At 44.3% G+C, this 20959-nt stretch overlaps 1 protein-coding gene across 1 annotated transcript in view; it reads right to left on the bottom strand.

Moving 5' to 3' along the window:
- Window positions 1-1461: 1461 nt before the first annotated feature.
- IQCA1 (IQ motif containing with AAA domain 1) overlaps window positions 1462-20959 on the bottom strand; it is a 172295-nt gene continuing 152797 nt past the window's right edge. The window contains exons 17-19 of the mRNA XM_067740134.1: window positions 20028-20205; window positions 12519-12757; window positions 1462-4798 (exon numbers count right to left, since the gene is read on the bottom strand). Coding sequence (XP_067596235.1) covers window positions 4670-4798; window positions 12519-12757; window positions 20028-20205 — 546 coding nt within the window. The 3' untranslated portion in view covers window positions 1462-4669. The remainder of the gene's footprint in view (window positions 4799-12518; window positions 12758-20027; window positions 20206-20959) is intronic.

Genomic DNA, 20959 nt, shown 5'->3' with positions numbered 1-20959 from the left:
ACATCAGAAGCCACTTCTCTCAGTTGTTTGGGTCCCACAATGTCTTTAGTGGCTGAAAATCATGTCGCTCTTTGAAACAGCCCTGTGACACCGACCACTGTCTTCATATCACACATGAATGGAGGGTTAGGAAGAGCCTCAAAAGTAGCTTCCTCAGGGCTTCCCTGGTGGCGCAGTGGCTGAGAGTCCGCCTGCCGATGCAGGGGACGCGGGTTCGTGCCCCGGTCCGGGAAGATCCCACGTGCCGCGGAGCGGCTGGGCCCGTGAGCCATGGCCGCTGAGCCTGCGCGTCTGGAGCCTGTGCTCTGCAACGGGAGAGGCCACAACAGTGAGAGGCCCACGTACCGCAAAAAAAAAAAAAAAAAAGTAGCTTCCTCAGCATTAGGGGTCTTAAACTTGCTAGTTCTGGATGGAGGTGTTTGTTTAAGCCCGGATGGTCTCAAGAACATCTTCGAAGGAATGCCGTGGTTCTGGACCTGGAACCTGCTGGTTCCTCAGGGCAGGCAGAGGGCAGAGCCACCGAGAGCTTTAATTCCACTTTAATCAGATTGCATTCCATAGATGCTCCTTAATGAGGGTTAATGACATTAATTACTGTCCCCTTCATTTCAGAACACACTCCATAGGAGCTAATTGTCACATAATGACCCTGGAACAGCTCAGGCCCCAGCAGAACTCCCAGGAAGGGTCTGTTTCCCTTTCTTTCCCCCAGTCCCTCTGCCCTTCCACTCCACACACTCTCTTATTTGCTTTCCTCCCATCAGGGCTGTCACGTCTCCTGTCTCTGCGTCAGATAAGAATGGGAGTTGTAGCACATGGCTGCATCGCTTTCCCAGGGGGACCTTGGATTTTAGACATGGATTGATGACAGGCTCGTAGTCTGATGAGCTGCCCAGTGGATGATGACGTCATGAGCATCCTCCTGCAGGACGGGTGGGTGAGCGCCTGGTGTCCTGGCAAGGGTGACCCAAATTAAAAATGCACAGCTAGGGACTTCCCTGGTGGCGCAGTGGATAAGACTCCGTGCTCCCAATGCAGGGGGCTCAGGTTCCATCCCTGGTCAGGGAACTAGATCACACATGCATGCCGCAACTAAGAGTTCACATGCCACAACTCAGGAGTCCATGAGCAGCAACTGAGGAGCCCGGCTGCCACAACTAAGACCCAGCACAACCAAATAAATAAATATTAAAAAAAATAAGTAAAGGAACTTGTCCCAACAGCATTAAAATCTTAAAAAAACTAAAAAATAAAAGTGCATGGCCAATCTGACCCAATAACTTCCTCTATTTTTATTGAAGTATAGTTGATTTACAATGTTGTGTTAATTTTTGCTGTACAGCAAAGTGATTTATCACAGGATATTGAGTATAGTTCCCTGTGCTATACAATAGGACCTTGTTGTCTATCCATCCTATATATAATAGTTTGCATCTGCTAACCCCAGCCTCCCACCCCATACCTCTCCCCCCCTCCCCCTTGGCAACCACAAGTCTGTTCTCTATGTCTGTGAGTCTGTTTCTGTTTCATAGATAAGTTCATTTGTGTCATATTTTAGATTCCACATGTAAGTGATAACATGTGATATTTGTCTTTCTGACTTACTTCACTTAGTATGATAATCTGTAGTTAGTAGTCCATGTTGCTGTAAATGGCATTATTTCATCCTTTTTAATGACTGCATAGCATTCCGTTGCCATAACTTCTTTTTTAGGAATTTATCCTACAGATCTTTCTCCTGTACACGTCCACACAGAAGAATGTATAAAGGTATTCATTGTAGCACTGATGGGATAGCAAAGGGTGGACACAATCTAAATGTCTGACCAAGAGTGGACTGGTCAGATGAATTATGCTATATCCACCAAGTGGGTATTACGTAGCTAATATAAAATGAGGCCAATCTGTGTGTGCTGATATGAACCAATACCCAAGGTATATAATTAAGTGAAAAGAGCAAGGGGGTGGAACAATATATATGCTATGTTACCACTTGTATAAAAAAAGTGAAATATATTTTTGTGAGTACACGTGCAGGAATCTACCCATCCCCTGGCACACACACAGAGCAGGACGCCATGGTACAAATACCGCCAAGCGCTGGGCTATAGCTTGTCAGGCTCTTGTGCAGTCTGCAGTGACCTACAAGGGGGCCCACTCTGTGCAGAGTTGAGGGCACCTGTGAGCTGGGCAAAGCCGGCTGGGGTGGGAGGACATAGTCGTTCTTGGTAACCAGGTGGGGCTGGCTGATGGGAGCCACGTGGAACAGAGTGAAAACCTAGCACTGGAAAGGGCAGGGAGTCACAGTTTGGGAGAAAACAGAGGGGCCAGTGGAGATCACGTCTCAGTGTGAATGTGCTATGAGAGAGTGAGCCCACAGGGACGATATTTAGACGATCTTTGCCAATTTTTAAGACTCAAAATTACTCCAAAGCTGCACTGTTCAATATGCTAGGCACTCTAGCCACATGTGGCCATTTAAATTTTTAAATTTTCTATTGACGTATACTTGATTTACAATGTTGTGTTAGTTTCAGGTGAACAGTGAAGTGATTCAGAGAGATATATATATTCTTTTTCATATTCTTTTCCATTACGGGTTATTACAAGATACTGAATACAGTCAGTTCCCTGTGCTACAGCTACAGTAGTGTGTATCTGTTAATCCCAAACTCCTAACATCCTCCCACCTCCCCCTTTGGTAACCATACGTTTGTTTTCTATGTTTGTGGGTCTGTCTCATTTTTTATAAATTAATTAGTGATTGTTGAGTAAGCTCTACCTACGCAGGTTTGTATGAGTTCTGAAAAGTGTGCTTGTTTATCACAGTCAGACCAAGTTAAAAGGTCTTGTCCACCATTAACATTTTCATAACGCTTGTTCCTTTACAGTCATGATTTTCATTGCTTTACAATCCAGATCCTATTATTTTGCAATGAACACCAAACCCTAGAGCCCTGGAGCTCTCATCTTGGGTCAAAACCAAGAGTCTGCTCCCATGACATGTGAAAGAAAGGGTCTCCGTGGGCCACCCTGGAGAGACGAACATTTCACTGCTCTCTGAGCTTAGGATGGGGAGTCCGCCCACCCCTCAGGCCACTTTGAGCCTTGGCCAGACACAGTCTGGGGTGGGTAAGGGGAGGGCAGGCAGACCGTCTGCAGAAATTGGGGTTCCTTTGGTATGAGAAGGCAAATCTACGGTGGGGCACCGGGAAGGTGGAGTTTGTTCAAGAAGACAGACTCTGAGGGATGGCTTTCCGGTCTGTACAGAGCACATGCAGAACTCGGGAGCCTGGGGCTGTCTCTTTCTGTCCTAATTTGTGTTTATGTCCTGTACAGACACAGGCTGAGGGGTATGTGCTGGTGGCCAGAAGACAGCTGGGAACCACTGGTAGTTTTGGGCATTAAAGATCTAACCCGCTGGGCTTCCCTGGTGGCACAGTGGTTGAGAGTCCGCCTGCCGATGCAGGGGACACGGGTTTGTGCCCTGGTCCGGGAAGATCCCACATGCCGCGGAGTGGCTGGGCCCGTGAGCCATGGCCGCTGAGCCTGCGCGTCCGGAGCCTGCGCGTCCGGAGCCTGTGCTCTGCAACGGGAGAGGCCACAACAGTGAGAGGCCTACGTACCGCAAAAAAAAAAAAAAAAAAAAAAAAAAAAGGTCTAACCCGCTGAAAAGCCCAGGAAAGCCTAGAGATCTAGCTTGGTCTATGGACTAGGAGATTGTAGAACTTTCTGTGGTGTAACCAAAAACTGCGCAGTAGTTAATTTGAATTAAATTCCAGTGAATTTATCGCACCTCAATTTGTCTCCTTCCTTTGATTGTGTTCTCACCACAATTTAGAAGCGGGTTACTTACAATATGCCGCCAAGTAAACTTTCAGATTCTTACAAAATTGAAATTTATCTTTTGACCCTCACCTTTCTATTCTTTAATCTTTTTCTTTCTTAGAATTTCTTACTTCTTTATTTAGAGTTTCTCTTCTCCTATTTTTACCCCATTTGGGGTCGTAGTTTTCATCTAGCCATTGGCCTGCCGCTGCTCCAGTGTTTCCCAAGAGCAGGAACCCGGGAACTAAGAGGCAATGACATAGTCCCAATGTTCCAAATATTAGCTGTGTGGCCCTGGGCCTTAGTTTCCCCATCTTCAAAGTCAGAAGATTGAAAGCGTTAATTTAAAAGATCTTTTTTAGCTCCAGCAACCAAATTACTGAGTCAGTCCAAGAAAAAGTTTCTATTCCCTTATATAGAATACATGAATAGAGCAAAGAATTAATTTATTAAGATATGTGCAAGATTATTAATAAAAAGCTAGTAGCACCAATGACTGACTGAATTTACTAGTTGTCAGATTAGGGTATTTTCTAAGTATCAAAATTTAAATTTAGCAACTAGTACCGACGAGATGAAGTGTCCAACTGGGATAGATTGTGGAGTGTGTGAAGAGTGAGTTTTGCTTATATACAAACTTTAATATAGATTAAGAAATAATTACAAGCTCTAGAAACACTTGTTATGCACAACTAACTTGGTGGTCAGCCTACGAAGATCTAACTGAGCGAGGGCAGGGCTGGTGGACGTCGGGCATCAGTGTGGGACTTCACACAGGCAATGGTCAGTCTCCCCCCTGGAGAGTCGGGCCCACCTCCATCTCTGGCTCCTCAGAGAGGCATTATTTTTTCTTTTTCTCCTTTATCCCTTTCTTCTCCTTCTCTTTTCCTTTGTCCTTTTCGTTTTCTTTGTTATCTCCTGTTAATGCCAAGGCTCGCTTTTTACTCATAGGGGTCTTGGCGTACCAGTCCTGAAATCGAACAGACGTTCAGGAAAATATCAAAATGACGTGAATTCACTAGTATGCCCTTAAAAATAAAGAAAAGCTCACTGAACGGAAAGGGGCGAGCAGCCGTTAAACGCTGGGCATTTAATGTATGCTCAATACAAATTCTTTCTACGCGGGTTTACCAACCTGTATTTCTACACAATTTGAAACTTCTATCTCAAGGAGTTAACGGTTAAGGAGGATCACTGGCCAGATCTAACCAACGACCCTTCCCAGCTAAGTCACCTGACTTCCTGGGAAGCTTGCTCTATCCTGAAGGTGTGGGTTTTCTTGGTAACGTGAATGGCTCCCTATGGTTCAGACAAGGCCACCAGCAGCTGGACTGAGGGATACTGTTAAAAACATGGCAGAAATACTGGAGCCAAAATACCCCAAAGCACTTAATGATTGCAGCTGGCCCTGTGATGACATTTTTCTCAACTTCCACATTTATTTGAAATCTGAGAAACACTTTGGTTTACAAGCTCTGTGGTTATATTATTTCATTAAATGACTATGCTACAACTTACTTATCAATTCTCCCATTAACAGACATATAGGTCATTTCCAATATTTTGTTATTATGAACCATGTTGAAATTCACAGCTTTTATATCTCCTTATACACAAATGAGAAAACTTCCCTGGGGCATATACACAGAAATAGAACTCCTGGTTGTAGGTCATGAGCATCTTCAATTTTATTTGATATTTCCAAACTGCAGTCTGAAGTGTGTGAGTAGGACACTATCTCAGTCTTTGTGTGTCTTAAAGTACATTTATTTTTTCTGATCTCTTGGATGTTAGTTTAGCTGGATACAAATTTTAGGTAGACAGTTATTTTTCCTCAGCACTTTGCAGATATACTCTCACTTTCTTCTGGTGTCTATTTTTGCCAAGGAGATGTCTGATCTCCCAGTTGCTTCTTTGCAGGTAATCTGGTGTCTTAAGACTGGCTTGTTGCCTTGTTCTTAGGTTCACAATAATGCATGTAGGTGTAGATTTGTTTCATGTGTTCTGCTGGTCATGTGGAGTTTGTTTTTAACCTAAGAAGTCACGTCTTTAATTAAGGAAAATTCTCAGCAAGCATTTCTTCAAATAATTGTTGCTCTGACATTTCTTCTCTTCTGCTAGAACTGCCATTAGTTGGGTGTCAGTGTCTTCAAAGGTTCTTACTTGCAGTTTATAGGTTTTATGTTTTTATTTTTCTATGTTGCCTTCTGGGGGGAGCTGTGAAAGAGTTGTGAAAAGAGTTCACACCTCTTTTATTTTTTGGCTTTTTATGTTAGTTACCTTATTTTTCATTTCAAAGCTTTCTTTTTGTGATTTTTTTCATAATTATCTGTTTTTATTCCATTTCTGCCTGTCTTTGTTTCAAAACTTTGTGTGTATCTCTAATGGAAGTTATGCCTTCATTTATTTTCTTGAACATCTTAATCATATTAATCTAAATGTTTTTGTTTAAACTATTGTCTTTTAATCATTTTTGTTTGAAGATTGTATGTAACACTAGATTTCCTAAAATGTTTTGGAATTTTGATTTTCAGATTTGTTTTGGTCTCTCTCTCTCTCTCATTATACCTACCTCCCTAGCAGTACTGCACTTGCTTCCACGTGGTTCTCTAAACCCACATCTAGAACCAGGACTTATAGGGTGTATAGAAGCTAATGCTCCTTGGTGATATTGGGATATCAAAGATCCAGTCATAGAAGCAGCAGATTTGTCATTTTATCTGCTACAACTCCTAATCTTTGCTTTCTATCATTTATTTCTCTCTATGCTACCTGCCAGGCATCTGTTTGTCCCTGTGTTTGAGATTTATCTTTGTTTCTGGCACTTGGGGATTTTCTCATTCTTCTTTGAGCATTGACTCACCTTTCAACGTAAGGTGAGGTGGCCAAGTACTTAAGGTGATGGACTCCTAATTTACTGAGGCACAGTATGGAATATGGTCAATAAAATTGGCTTTGGAGTGAGATTTGAATTTTAGCTCTACTCCTTTTAAGCTGTGTGACCTGGAACAAGTCATTTTGCCTCTTGTGGTTTTTGTTTGTTTGTTTGTTTTGTTTTGGCTGCTGCAGCAAATTACCACATGGCTTAAAAAAACACATTATCTCATAGTTCTGTAGATCAGAAGTCCAAAATGGGTCTCATGGGGCTAAAATCAAGGTGTCTGCAGGCTGTGTTCCTTTCTGGAGTTCCAGGGGAGAATCTGTCCCCTTGTCTTTTGTAGTTTCCAGAGGCCACCGGCTATCCTGGCTTGTGGCCCCATCTCTAGCTTCGAGCTAGCAGTGTTGTGCTACCTGGAGTCTCAATGATTCCTCACACTGCCATTTCTCTGGTTTCTCTTCTTGTGCCCTCTTCTAACTTTTATGATTACACTGGACTCATAAGGATAATTCAGGGTAATCTGTCTTAAGGTCAGCTGATTAGCAAACTTATTCCATCTGAAACCTTAATTCCCCTTTGCCATGTAACCTAACATAGGCCCAGGTGCCAGGGACCCAGATGTAGACCTCTTTGGGGAGCCAATATTCTGCCTACTACACCTCATTATAACTCAGTTTCCCCATCTGCAAAATAGGGTAAATGGTGTGGTCTAACTGAGTTAATAGGGTGCCTGGCACATAAGTAGTCATAAGTATTAGCTAACACTATTAAAACTATTACATCATTATCATTCAATATCTTCTCCATCATGTCCATTGTGCAGGTACATGTGTTTGGAGAATCTGCAAGACCCTAGTCTGACATGTTGTCAGAAGCGCAGCTGGGTGAAATTTCTCAGGGTGAAAATGATAGACCTGATTACCAGCAACTACAGCCATGGAATCACATTACTCAGCAGAGTGACAGTTTCATTCCTTCTATCCATCTGCTCAATCCATTTACCGCTAAACAAGTTAACTGAACATCTAGGTGGGACCAGGCACTGTGCCAAGTCCTGGAGATATGACAGGAAGCAGAAATGGATGTGGGGTCAGCAGAAACTCTGCAAGCCAGAAGGGAGTGGCAGGACATATTTAAAGTGATGAAGGGGAAAATCCTACAACCAAGATTACTCTACCCAGCAAGGATCTCATTCAGATTCGATGGAGAAATAAAAACCTTTACAGACAAGCAAAAGCTAAGAGAATTCAGCACCACCAAATTCAGCTGTACAACAAATGCTAAAGGAACTTCTCTTGGCAGGAAACACAAGAGAAGAAGACCTACAATAACAAACCCAAAACAATTAAGAAAATGGTAATAGGAATATACATATAGATAACTACCTTAAATGTAAATGGATTAAATGCTCCAACCAAAAGACATAGACTGGCTGAATGGATACAAAAACAAGACCCATACATATGCTGTCTACAAGAGACCCACTTCAGACCTAGGGACACATACAGACTGAAAGTGAGGGGATGGAAAATGATACTCCATGCAAATGGAAATCAAAAGAAAGTTGGAGTGACAAGTCTCATATCAGACAAAATAGACTTTCAAATAAAGACTATTACAAGAGACAAAGAAGGACACTACATAATGGTCAAGGGATCTATCAAGAAGAAGATATAACAATTGTAAATATTTATGCACCCAACATAGGAGCACCTCAATACATAAGGCAAATGCTAAGTGAGTAGGACACTATCTCAATCTTTGTGTGTCTTAAAGTATCTTTATTTTTTCCAATCTCTTGGATGTTAGTTTAGCTGGATACAAATTTTAGGTAGACAGTTACTTCCCCTTTTATAAAAGGGGACATAAAAGAAGAAAACAACAGTAACACAATCATAGTAGGGGACTTTAACACCCCACTTTGACCAATTGAAAGATCATCCAAAATGAAAATAAGTAAGGAAACACAAGCTTTAAATGATACATTAAACAAGATGGACTTAATTGATATTTATAGGACATTCCATCCAAAAACAACAGGATACACTTTCTTCTCAAGTGCTCATGGAACATTCTCCAGGACAGATCATATCTTGGGTCACAAATCAAGCCTTGGTAAATTTAAGAAAATTGAAATCGTATCAAGTATCTTTTCTGACCACAATGCTATGAGGCTAGACATCAATTACAGGAAAAAATCTGTAAAAAATACAAACACATGGAGGCTAAACAATACACTACTAAATAAGCAAGAGATCACTGAAGAAATCAAAGAGGAAATCAAAAAATACCTAGAAACAAATGACAATGAAAACACGATGACCCAAAACCTATGGGATGCAGCAAAAGCAGTTCTAAGAGGGAAGTTTATAGCAATACAATCCTACCTCAAGAAACAGAAAACATCTTAAATAAATATCCGAACGTTACCCCTAAAGTAATTAGAGAAAGAAGAACAAAAAACCCACACAGTTAGCAAAAGGAAAGAAATCATAAAGATCAGATCAGAAATAAATGAAAAAGAAATGAAGGAAACAATGGCAAAGATCAATAAAGCTAAAAGCTGGTTCTTTGAGAAGGTAAACAAAATTGATAAACCATTAGCCAGACTCATCAAGAAAAAAAGGGAGAAGACTCAAATTAGTAGAATTAGAAATGAAAAAGGAGAAGCAACAACTGACAGTGCAGAAATACAAAGGATCATGAGAGATTACTACAAGCAACTATATGCCAATAAAATGGACAACCTGGAAGAAATGGACAAATTCTTAGAAAAGCACAACCTTCCAAGACTGAACCAGAAAGAAATAAAAAATATAAACAGACCAATCATAAGCACTGAAATTGAGACTGTGATTAAAAATCTTCCAACAAATCAAAGCCCAGGACCAGATGGCTTCACAGGCGAATTCTATCAAACACTTAGAGAAGAGCTAACACCTATCCTTCTCAAACTCTTCCAAAATATAGCAGGGAGAGGAACACTCCCAAACTCATTCTATGAGGCCACCATCTCCCTGACACGAAAACCAGACAAAGATGTCACAAAGAAAGAAAACTACAGGCCAATATCACTGATGAACATAGATGCAAAAATCCTCAACAAAATACTAGCAAACAGAATCCAACAGCACATTAAAAGGATCACACACCATGATCAAATGGGGTTTATCCCAGAAATGCAAGAATTCTTCAATATATGCAAGTCAATCAATGTGATAAACTATACTAAGAGACTGAAGGAGAAAAACCATATGATCATCTCAATAGACGCAGAAAAAGCTTTTGACAAAATTCAACACCCATTTATAATAAAAACCCTCCAGAAAGTAGGCATAGAGGGAACCTACCTCAACATAATAAAGGCCATATATGACAAATCCACAGCCAACATAATTCTCAATCGTGAAAAATTGAAACCATTTCCTCGAAGATCAGGAACAAGACAAGGTTGTCCACTCTCACCTCTCTTATTCAACATAGTTTTGGAAGGTTTTAGCCACAGCAATCAGAGAAGAAAAATAAATAAAAGGAATCCAAATCAGAAAAGAAGAAGTAAAGCTGTCACTGTTTGCAGATGACATGATACTATACATAGAGAATCCTAAAGATGCTACCAGAAAACTACTAGAGCTAATCAATGAATTTGTTATAGTAGCAGGATATAAAATTAATCCACAGAAATCTCTTGCATTCATATACACTAATGATGAAAAATCTGAAAGAGAAATTAAGAAAACACTCCCATTTACCCCTGCAAGATAAAGAATAAAATACCTAGGAATAAATCTACCTAGAATAAATAAATCTAAGGAGACAAAAGACCTGTATGCAGAAAACTATAAGACACGATGAAAGAAATTAAAGCTGATACAAACACATGGAGAGATATAACATGTTCTTGGATTGGAAGAATCAACATTGTGAAAATGACTCTACTACCCAAAGCAATCTACAGATTCAGTGCAATCCCTATCAAACTACGAATGGCAGTTTTCACAGAACTAGAACAAAAAATTTCACAATTTGTATGGAAACACAAAAGACCCCGAATAGCCAAAGCAATCTTGAGAAAGAAAAACGGAGCTGGAGGAATCAGGCTCCCTGACTTCAGACTATACTACAAAGCTACAGTAATCAAGACAGTATGGTACTGGCACAAAAACAGAAATATAGATCACTGGAACAGGATAGAAAGCCCAGACATAAACCCATGCACGTATGGTTACCTTATTTTTGATAAAGGAGGCAAGAGGCAAGAATATACAATAGAGAAAAGACACCCCTTCAATAAATGTTTCTGGGAAAAACAGACAGCTACATGTAAAAGAATGAAATTAGAACACTCCCTAACACCACACACAAAAATAAACTCAAAGTGGATGAAAAACCTAAATATAAGGCCAGACACTATAAAACCCTTAGAGGAAAACAGTGGCAGAACACTCTATGACATAAATCACAGCAAGATCCTTTCTGACCCATCTCCTAGAGAAACAGAAATAAAAACAAAAATAAACAAATGGGACCTAATGAAACTACTCATGCAGATCAAGATCAAGATCAACCACTTGTGCAACCCTTGTGCAGATCATTATTTTGGGGATCAGTATTGAGACTATTTTCAACCTTCATTGAAGCATCAGCAGGAAAGCAGAGGGGAAACAGTTTCTAGAGTTGGTGGAAAAGTGACACTTCATAGAGGGAATTTTCCTGATCCCAAGCAGGCTTTCAGAGACAAGAGGCTTGAACGGGAATTACAACTCTCTTTCCGGTGACTGCATGGCTAAGATGGTGGTGGATATAATTGCATGTATACAGTTCTCCTCCCCTTTTTTCCCAGTTGGCCAAGAAAACTACCTTTAGGTTCAGAAAGAGAACACAACTGTACTCATTCTTATTCAAAGGATTTGGAGGGGTTGCCTGCTGGCCTGGGCCTTGGGGACGAAGGCTCTAAAACTCATTGTACCTGGAAAAGGCACAGCACTCTTGGCTAGTTCTTTTCCTCCCATATCGAGGGATATGAAGAGTTAATTCTCAAAGCTTCCTCCAGATCTAAAAAGTTCCGTGAACATATCAGAGTGTGTTCAAAAATACAAAAACTAGGGCTTCCCTGGTGGCGCAGTGGTTGGGAGTCCGCCTGCCGATGCAGGGGATGCGGGTTCGTGCCCCGGTCCGGGAGGATCCCACATGCCGCGGAGCGGCTGGGCCCATGAGCCGTGGCCGCTGAGCCTGCGCGTCCGGAGCCTGTGCTCCACAACGGGAGAGGCCACAACAGTGAGAGGCCCGTGTACTGCAAAAAAAAAAAAAAAAAAAAAAAAAATACGAAAACTAAATGTTGGCGAATTTTCTTGTGATTTCCTATCGCAAGTGTACTAGAAGATGACGTGTACCAGGGCAAATATGGAGCAAAAGCAGCATTGGCTGGAAGTACACTGTTTAGGGACTGGTTTTTTCCACGCAAAACTTGTTCCATTATGTGAATTATGAAGTAAAAACCAGTGAGAACCAAGAGAGGTGTGTGTGTGTGTGTGTGTGTGTGTGTGTGTGCAAATCCAATGGTTTTGAAGCTGCTACTCAGTTCTGCAATTTGGCTGTTCATTTATAAGGTCATGGATCACAATTTTCCTAAAATTTGGAAGATGTGCTTTACTGCTAAGGCCAGAAAAATACTGTGGCCCCCAAATTTCGAGTTTCTAGATTTTACTGGGTATGGCAGAGTCCAAATGCATGAATCCCGGGGGACTGGAGGGAGGAGGTGACGTGACAAGTGTTTGCTGCTAGGACCTGGCCAGGTAGGCGTTGCGTTTACCTTAAAGCTCTCTTCTTCCTCTTGGTAGACGGGACTCATGCTGGTGAGAGGCGGGATGAACTCGAGGGCGGTGAGCGGCTTGTGAGATTGCTGCCGGATTCTGCGCTCCGTGAGCACCTCCTTCACCACCTGGACGATGTGGCCCTGGGTGAAGCCGTCGGTGATCTTTGCCAAGCAACTGACACTCAGGGCACCGGTGATGACGCCGCCGTGGCGCTGAATGATTTCTTTCCACAAAACTGTTGTATCCAAAGTGATGGAAAAGACAGAGGACAGGAGTCACCACAGAGAAAGCAGCATTGACCCAGTTCCCAGGACAAAGCGGTGGCTCACCAAGAAAGGAGAACACAGGAGGTCTGCTCCGATTTGTAATTCAAATGAGCAGGAAGCCACCTGACCAAATGCTCTGCCCCGAGGGATTTTCAAGCATAAGGGATGCGTGTGGATGGCCCTGAGGTCTGTAGACTACGAGCCCCTTGAATTGACAGGGAAAAATTAAACTAGGGTCAGTATAGTTTTAGGGTGGTACCTTCAAAGATGTTCAAAATCTTCCAACATTGGAAATTTACGTGGGTGTCTATGGCATTTGGCTAAGTAGGAGTCGGACTTCTTTGAGCTATAAAGTTCATTTCTTACATGATTTTTATGCGTGGAATTGGAACGCAGAGTCCAATTTCTATCAGCCATGGCAGGGCTCGGTTCCCATTGGGTGTAAGACACTGTCCCACACGTCCTATTAGACAGAGCAACTGGACCCTTTATTCTCTGCCCCCAACAATGGAAAAACAGCACAGATTAACAGATCTACCAGGTGGGTGTCCTGTTGTTGTGTGGGTCAGTGGGACCTGGGGTGACCGGGAGATTTCACTTAGAACACAGGGATGCTGTGAAGATGAATTATGAAATTATCCCTGATGTTTACGTAACCTTAGAGATAGGATGGTCTTCCATACAACATTTGAGACGAGATTACACTTTGAGAACTATGTCTATTCTGTCAAGAGAGGCTCCAGGGAAATAAATGAGACTTGCTGTGCTGTGTTTAGTTCTATCCATCCAGACAGTGAGGAAGGATGCAGACAGGGTAAGGCCTTCCGTATCAGAACCAGCCGCGGTACTGAGAAGATCTGGCCAGATGTCTCTAGAGCATTTTGACCTTCTTTGAGGAATATTTGAAACAGTGTTTAAACACTGAAGATTTACTGCATGATCTGAGCACTGTCAGGTGTGTGACGTGACTGCAGCATCCAACTACATTGATCCAAAAGTACCTGATGAGATGAAAAGGTCCAATGACTGTCAAGGGATAGAATGACTTGGAACGTAACTAGGACCCACATCAGAGTCTGGCTTTTGGGGCCACGAGTTATTCCAACAATGTGCCTCCACTGTCCTCCTTGGCAGGAGATCCTTGGCCCCAAGGTGAGCTGAGTTGCTGGGAAGGGGTGCATGTTATCATGGGGCCTGTGGTGTCTTCCAACGGTGGAAGGTTAGCCATCAAGGGATGAGAGCTGCAGTGAGACCAGCAAGGGCCACGGGGGCCCCCAAATTTGCCTAAAGCAACATCTTCCTCCTGCGTCTACACTGCTACTTCCTTGGTGGGTTTATTTGAACCTGAACCCATCTAAGGTAAAAGTGGGAGTAGAAAGATTTACTTCTCAAGCTGCTATGAGAAATAAGGGCAAGAATGTGTACAAATCACTTGGAAGAAACTCTTCTGGCGTATGGTGGACACTTTCTCTCCTGTAGCTTTATTACTGTTACTTCTGTAATTTTATTACTATCAAGTCATTCCACTTGGTACCAAAGTTTCCTAATGCTCAGTCAAACATCGATTATAAACGCTAACACAAAATAAATTACAGAGTATTTCTAAGCATATCTGTGTAAAAGACAGATTGGAACAGGGGAGGATCACCCTTATCTAAATACAACTGCTGTAGAGTTAGACATCAGGAGACACAGCCCGTGGTAAAAACACACAGCAACAACAACCACCAGATGACACCATCCCTTGGGATCTCGTCTGTCTCCTGTCCTCATTCATAACATCTAGAAGCCGTGCAAACAGGTCTGAGTGGTGACTCTGGGTCCTGAGAAGGGAACACGTTTTATGGGACAGTCACTGGTGAGAACCCCTAAACCTGGGGACCTGGTAGATACCCCAGGCTGGGAACCCAGAGCAGCTTCAGACGTGGGCACCCGTGGGTGAAATTCCTACCTGCAGCGTGGAGGGGACAAACAGTGAGGACCAAGGGCTTCCCAGCGACAAAGATCGGCTCTCCCGTGCCTCCCTGTTAAGCTATGAAAGTCACAGCCTCCCTGTATTTTAACACAAAAATCCCTGCGAGTAAAGACTCAGTAATAGTGATGCAGACGTCGGGCTTAACAGATACACACGACTATATATAAAGCAGATAGCCGACAAGGACTTACTGTATAGCACAGGGACCTCTACTCAGTATTTTGTAAAAACATATAAGGGAAAAGAATCTGGAAAAGAATATACATATACACGTACAGCTGAATCACTGTGCTGTATACCTGAAACTAACACGATATTGTAGATCAACGATACTCCAATAAAAAAATAGTGATGCAAAAAACGACAATTACTCTGGTCTAGTGTGGGCATGTAAACACCCTACTGACAATGAACGTGTATGACATTCGTGTAAAGTCTTGGTCAAGCTTCGTCAAAATACCTGAAACATTGATGACTTCCCCAAGCTCATCATTTTTCAATGGTGGTGCAGTCACAGCTGCGGTGGGACTTGCCCACTTGCCCCCAGCCATCTCCAGATCCAGAGAAGGGGAGAGAGAATCAGGCTTGACTCCCTTCTCATGTCTGATGAACTAGACTTACTAGCCTTTAAAAGAACAGCTTCTATTGCTTGTACAAAGCCACCGGATCATGGGTTCTTGGCCCTTAAATAGCTGCTCTGGGGCAAAGAGGGGATTCAGGCGTGGAGGGAGCTCTAGCCTGGTGGTTCATTGCAGTGGGAGCCCCACAGCCTGTACTGGAGCCACGAGCAGGCTGCCAAGCCTTTGGTCCAGCGGGGGAGGGGGTGGTGGTGGGCACAAAAGCACAACAGGCTTGGGGACTGGCAACGGGTGTGGCCGTGAGGACCAGAGGCCAGGGCTACAAAACGGTTCAAGGCAGCTGAGGGGCTCTCTGGACGTGCTGCCGTGTTTTACCTTCCTTTCTCGGACGTAGAGGGCTCTTCAGTTCTTCAGACTAATCTCCATCCCCTTCCCCTTCTTTAGGCTGAAAGGAATCTGGTCTTCGGGGCCCCTTCTCTGCTTTTGGCATTCCCAATTGATTCTATCCTGGCTAGTGCTTGAGATGACACAGTCTCTTAAAATTCATTTTTATTTGGGATTTTGCAAAAGCACAAGAGGGTGAATAATGTGATTGGGATAAGCTTCTGGCCTCCGCAGTCTAGGATTCCAGAAAAAGAAACGAAATTGAGTTATTTGTAGTGAGGTGGATGGACCTAGAGTCTGTCATACAGAGTGAAGTAAGTCAGAAAGAGAAAAACAAATACTGTATGCTAACGCATATATATGTAATCTAAAAAAAAAAAAAAAAGGTTCTAATGAACCTAGGGGCTGGACAGGAATAAAGATGCAGATGTAGAGGATGGACTTGAGGACACAGGGAGGGGGAAGGGTAAGCTGGGGCGAAGTGAGAGAGTGGCATGGACATATAAATACACTACCAAATGTAAAATAGATAGCTAGTGGGAAGCAGCCGCATAGCACAGGGAGATCAGCTCGGTGCTTTGTGACCACCTGGAGGGGTGGGATAGGGAGGGTGGAAGACGCAACAGGGAGGAGATATGGGAATGTATGTGTATGTATAGCTGATTCACTTTGTTATAAAGCAGAAACGAACACAGCATTGTAAAGCAGTTATACCCCAATAAAGATGTTAAAAAAAAAAAAAAAAAGAAAGACATGGGCTGGACCCCTCCGAGCAGACACAGGGTCTAAGGTGGGGGGCCTGTGATGAATCGGGTTATTAGTGGAGCAGACCCCAGGGAAGAGAGACAGGAGGAGGCATGAGGAACGTGGAGAGAAGGAAGCCCAAAGGGATTTCTGGGGACTAGACATGGCATTAATCAACCTGGGGGTGGATTTTCTTTGCAGAGACATTTTGAAGGAAACCGCTTGATTTGGGGAAAGCAGGTAGCTATTGAATTATATTTGGTAAACCTCAAGGACCGCGTTTCCTCTGGCTGATCTGCCCTTCTCTTCTCAGCCCTGTCACTCCCCCACACCGCCTGGAGAATCTGAGGAGTTGGGTCGAGTGTCCCATGCACCTTTGGTCCTCGGCTGCCAGCAGACAGGTGGACAAGCAAGGGCCCAAGTTATGGATCTGCAGCCCAGGCTTTACAGGATGCAAGAGACCATTTTTTTTTTTTTGTACGCGGGCCTCTCACTGTTGTGGTCTCTCCCATTGCGGAGCACAGGCTCCGGATGCGCAGGCTCAGCGGCCATGGCTCACGGGCCCAGCCGCTCCGCGGCATGAGGGATCCTCCCAGACCGGGGCACGAACCCGTGTCCCCTGCATCGGCAGGCGGACTCTCAACCACTGCGCCACCAGGGAAGCCCAAGAGACCGTTTTTGATCATTGCAAAGACAGGAATAGTCTTTCTTTAAGATAGATGTCCCAGCCACTGTGGCTATGGTAACTTCAAGGTCACTGGAGGAAACGCTGGGCAGCATTTATGATGTTGGCGAGAATGGGAGCCTGAACAAATCACCCACCGAGAAAGAAATATGTGAGACACATGTGGTTGAGTGGACAGAGCCCTGGGCCCAAGATGACCACTGCTGCAGGTTTATCATCCGCCCACCGGTGAAGGGATGCTTCCTCCTTCCTCTCCCATGATGCTGCCGTGAGGGGATTCAAGTTGGAATCTGTCTTGTGATCTGAGTCCCTAGAGAGGCCTGGCACTTTATCAAAAGAACACACCTGTCCTTGTTATACATCAATAGCTTCATTTCGAAAGGGCCTATGGTTTTGTCAGACAATCGAAACTGTTCAAAGTCAAGAATAATGTTCTAGGCCCTGAAAATTAATAATACTCTACCTTATTCCATTAAGATAGCTTAAAATATATATACAATACAGAGAGAGAGAGAGAGAGACAGAGAGAGACAGAGAGACACAGAGAATCTAACCAAGGGGCACGGGAGTGGGAAAGCCCTGATGAAGCCAGGAGCGTGGAATCCTCTGCAGTGGGCAGAGAACGCTGGTGCAGGCCCATCTCTGTGCCGACTCCTTCCTTGGCTAAGCTACACATCCCTGCCCCTTGAACCCTGGTGGGGCCTCGTGAGGCATTCTGGCCAATGTGGCTAGAAGAACTGTTGGCCCCTCCTCAGTCTGGTCCCTAAATCTCCTGAGAGATCATTTATACTATCTTTCTTTCTTTTCCTTTGATGCTGGCTGGTTGCAAAGGATCCAGTGGAGGGCTTGCAGGCCCCAGAAGGTGGAGAAGTCCCTAGATGGGTGGAGAAATAACTGCGCCCAAAGTCTTCCTGTGCTTTGCATATAACATTGTGATTATGATCACACTTTATCAAGACAGAAACGAATGCATATTGCAAACGGAGTGGCTAATAAGCTAAGAGTTTATAATGTATGGGGAGTAAAGGGTTGTTCTTCTAGCAAATCACACTGACCAGGAACTTAAGATCAACCAGAAAGGACCATATATCCTCTCTGTTTTGGTGGTGCTATTGTGACTAATGAAGGATGAATAGAAACCAAGTCTGACCTAATAGTTTTTATTATTATCAGCAATGCACCATGGCTACCAGGTCATCGCTACCGCCATCTCCTCTACCATGACCGCCACCATGACCACCAGCTTCTCCATCACCACCAGGCTGCGGTCACAACCACCATCATCTCCATCACCCCCAGGCTGTGGTCATGACCACCAGCATCTCCATCACTTCCAGGCTGCGGTCATGACCACCAGCATCTCCACCACTTCCAGGCTGTGGTCACCATCACCGCCATTTCCAACAGCACCATCATCATCTCTAAACCAAATCTACCACCACCACCACTACCATGGGCGGCCGGGACGACCCCTCAATGAGTCGCACCTTTGGTATTCACATGCTGTGTAGTCCACTGTCCTTGAACTTGGGCTGGCCTGTGACTTTCTCTTGACCAGTAGAATGTGGTGAAAGTGACTCTGTGTGACTTCTGCAGCTGGGTCACAAGGATCCTTCCAGCTTCTGCCTGAACCTCTTGAAACGTTTGCCCTTAGGATGTTCCCCCTGGGGACCTAGCTGCCGTGCAGTGGAAGGTCACGGGGAGGGGCCGGGTAGAGGAGGTCTGATCACCAGCCCCAGCTGAGCTCCCAGCTGACAGCCAGCAACAGCACAGTCATGGAGGGAATGGTCTTGGATGTCCAGCCCTGTCCAGTCTTCAGATGGCTGGAATCCCAGCCGCCATTTACTGCTCCATCATGAAACACCTTGGGGAGAACGCCCCCACTGAGCCCAGTGGCCCCTCAGAATCATGAGAGGCATACTTTATGGTTTCAAGCCACTGGGGAGGTCTGTCACACAGCAATCGATAATGGAAACCACCACCGGCACCACTGCCGGCTCCCTGGGCCATTTACTGACCTTCCATTTAAATATTCCTCCTCCACGCCCCCATCACCGCCTTCTCCCCCTCCACCCGTCCTCTCCGGGAGCTGAGATGGTGCTGGGCATTCTAGCCATCTCATATAAGGGTCACCACAGCCCTGGGAACTGAACAGTTCTCCTACTTTAGAGCTGAGAAAATGGAGGCTCAGAATGTCAGCCTACTTCTCAAGGTCATCAGCTATTCGGCGGGACAGCCAGGATCAGAACCAGGGCTCGTCAGAACCCACGTGCCACGGCTCTTCCCAATTTCACTGCACTGCCTCCCAGGGTCACTTTTTTGTATTGTTCCCATTTAAAAATAGGTTTCAAAAGAAGTGATTTTGAATCTGTCTGTCCAAGGGAAAAAAATGGAAAAAAAGTAAGCTCTTGTATTCAGTGTTTAAGTAAATCAACATTCCCTTGGACTGGTATTTTGAGCCTGGAAAAAAAAAATCGACCAGGTGAAAAGAAATGCTTTTGCACGGGAAAGACATCACCACCGCGGGGAGAGCTGAGTGACCCTAATCCACCTGTCAAAAGGAAAATTCTTACCCACAGGGGCTTTTGTCTCCTTCAGGGCTCAAAATAATAATCCCTGTCCTGTTTCCTTTTGTCTTGGGTAAAAAGAATTACATTAACAACAGAACAGAGATCTGTTGCTCTTGGGACCTGGAGTTTATGTTTATGGCTTGGAGTTCGCTGACTGTCCTGGGGCACTGGGACTTACATCACCTTCTGATGGTCACTGGGTGACGAAGGCCACCCTCCTGGCTCAAGCCCACATGCCTGCAAGCCCACACCGGACGGCCCAGCTTCGGTTACTGCATACTGGAAGGGGTGAGGGGTACTTGCCATATCTGGAAGCATAGTCTGGTCTGGGAACCAAAATAATTTTTTGATAAACTTTGCAAAGAGGTTGAAGTTCAGCGTCAAAAGGTCGCTGTGTTGTCCCCACAATCAGAATCCTGTCATCTGGTTTCAGGAGCTTCAGGATTTTGGGAAGCTGTTTTTTCAGGCGCTTAGGTTCCATCTGGGAGGAAGAGAGAGGGGAAAAAATAAGCCCACACATAGAAAAAAAGAATCAAGAACAAAAGAAAATATAGCGTTGGATGCACTGTGGCATACATTTGTTAAAAAGTGATGCCCAAACACACTTTCTTAGAGTTTGTTCTGGGTCGGGTCTCGGGACGTGGTTCCTGGTTTGCATGGTCTGAACTGCTGGCTCTTCCTTTCCTTAAATCTGGTGTTCCGATTTGGAAAGGGGGAAGGAAGGAAGCACCTGACCGAACGTACCAGCATCTTAACCCTAAGAATGGGAAACAGGGCGGATTTCCAAGCGGAAGGAAACTGGCTGGGATTGAGAATTGGTTTCCAGTGTGTTCCTCTGAGCTGTTTTGAAGGCGAACTCAAGATTTCCTTTGCTGACGGCTGTGACGACGAGGACCAAGGTCTTGGATCTCAGATCTGAAAACAGCTGGTTACATAAGAGTGTGAAACTTCTCTCTGAAGCAGTTTGGGTGTAGTTTGAACCTGTATTATTTCAGTATAATCACAGCACTAATGAGGGACAGGAGTAAGACTTGAGGTACCTGAGGGAGGATAACTTCTGGCCTCTGGGCGGGGTGGGGGGCATGTCAGATTTGGCCGCGTTGCCATGGCAACGCATGGGCTTTTAATCAACCACAACTAGTGCAGCAAGAGAAGAGGAAGCGGCTAGGGGTGATGGGGGGGCCTCCACAGAGACACCCAAGAACAATCTGGGCCTTTTTTGCTCCCCTTTGGCT

The sequence above is a fragment of the Pseudorca crassidens genome, chromosome 6 (genome assembly GCF_039906515.1).
Source record: "Pseudorca crassidens isolate mPseCra1 chromosome 6, mPseCra1.hap1, whole genome shotgun sequence".
Lineage (NCBI taxonomy): Eukaryota > Metazoa > Chordata > Mammalia > Artiodactyla > Delphinidae > Pseudorca > Pseudorca crassidens.
Note: the sequence above shows the minus strand (reverse complement) of the source record. Positions and strands in the feature narration are given on the sequence as shown.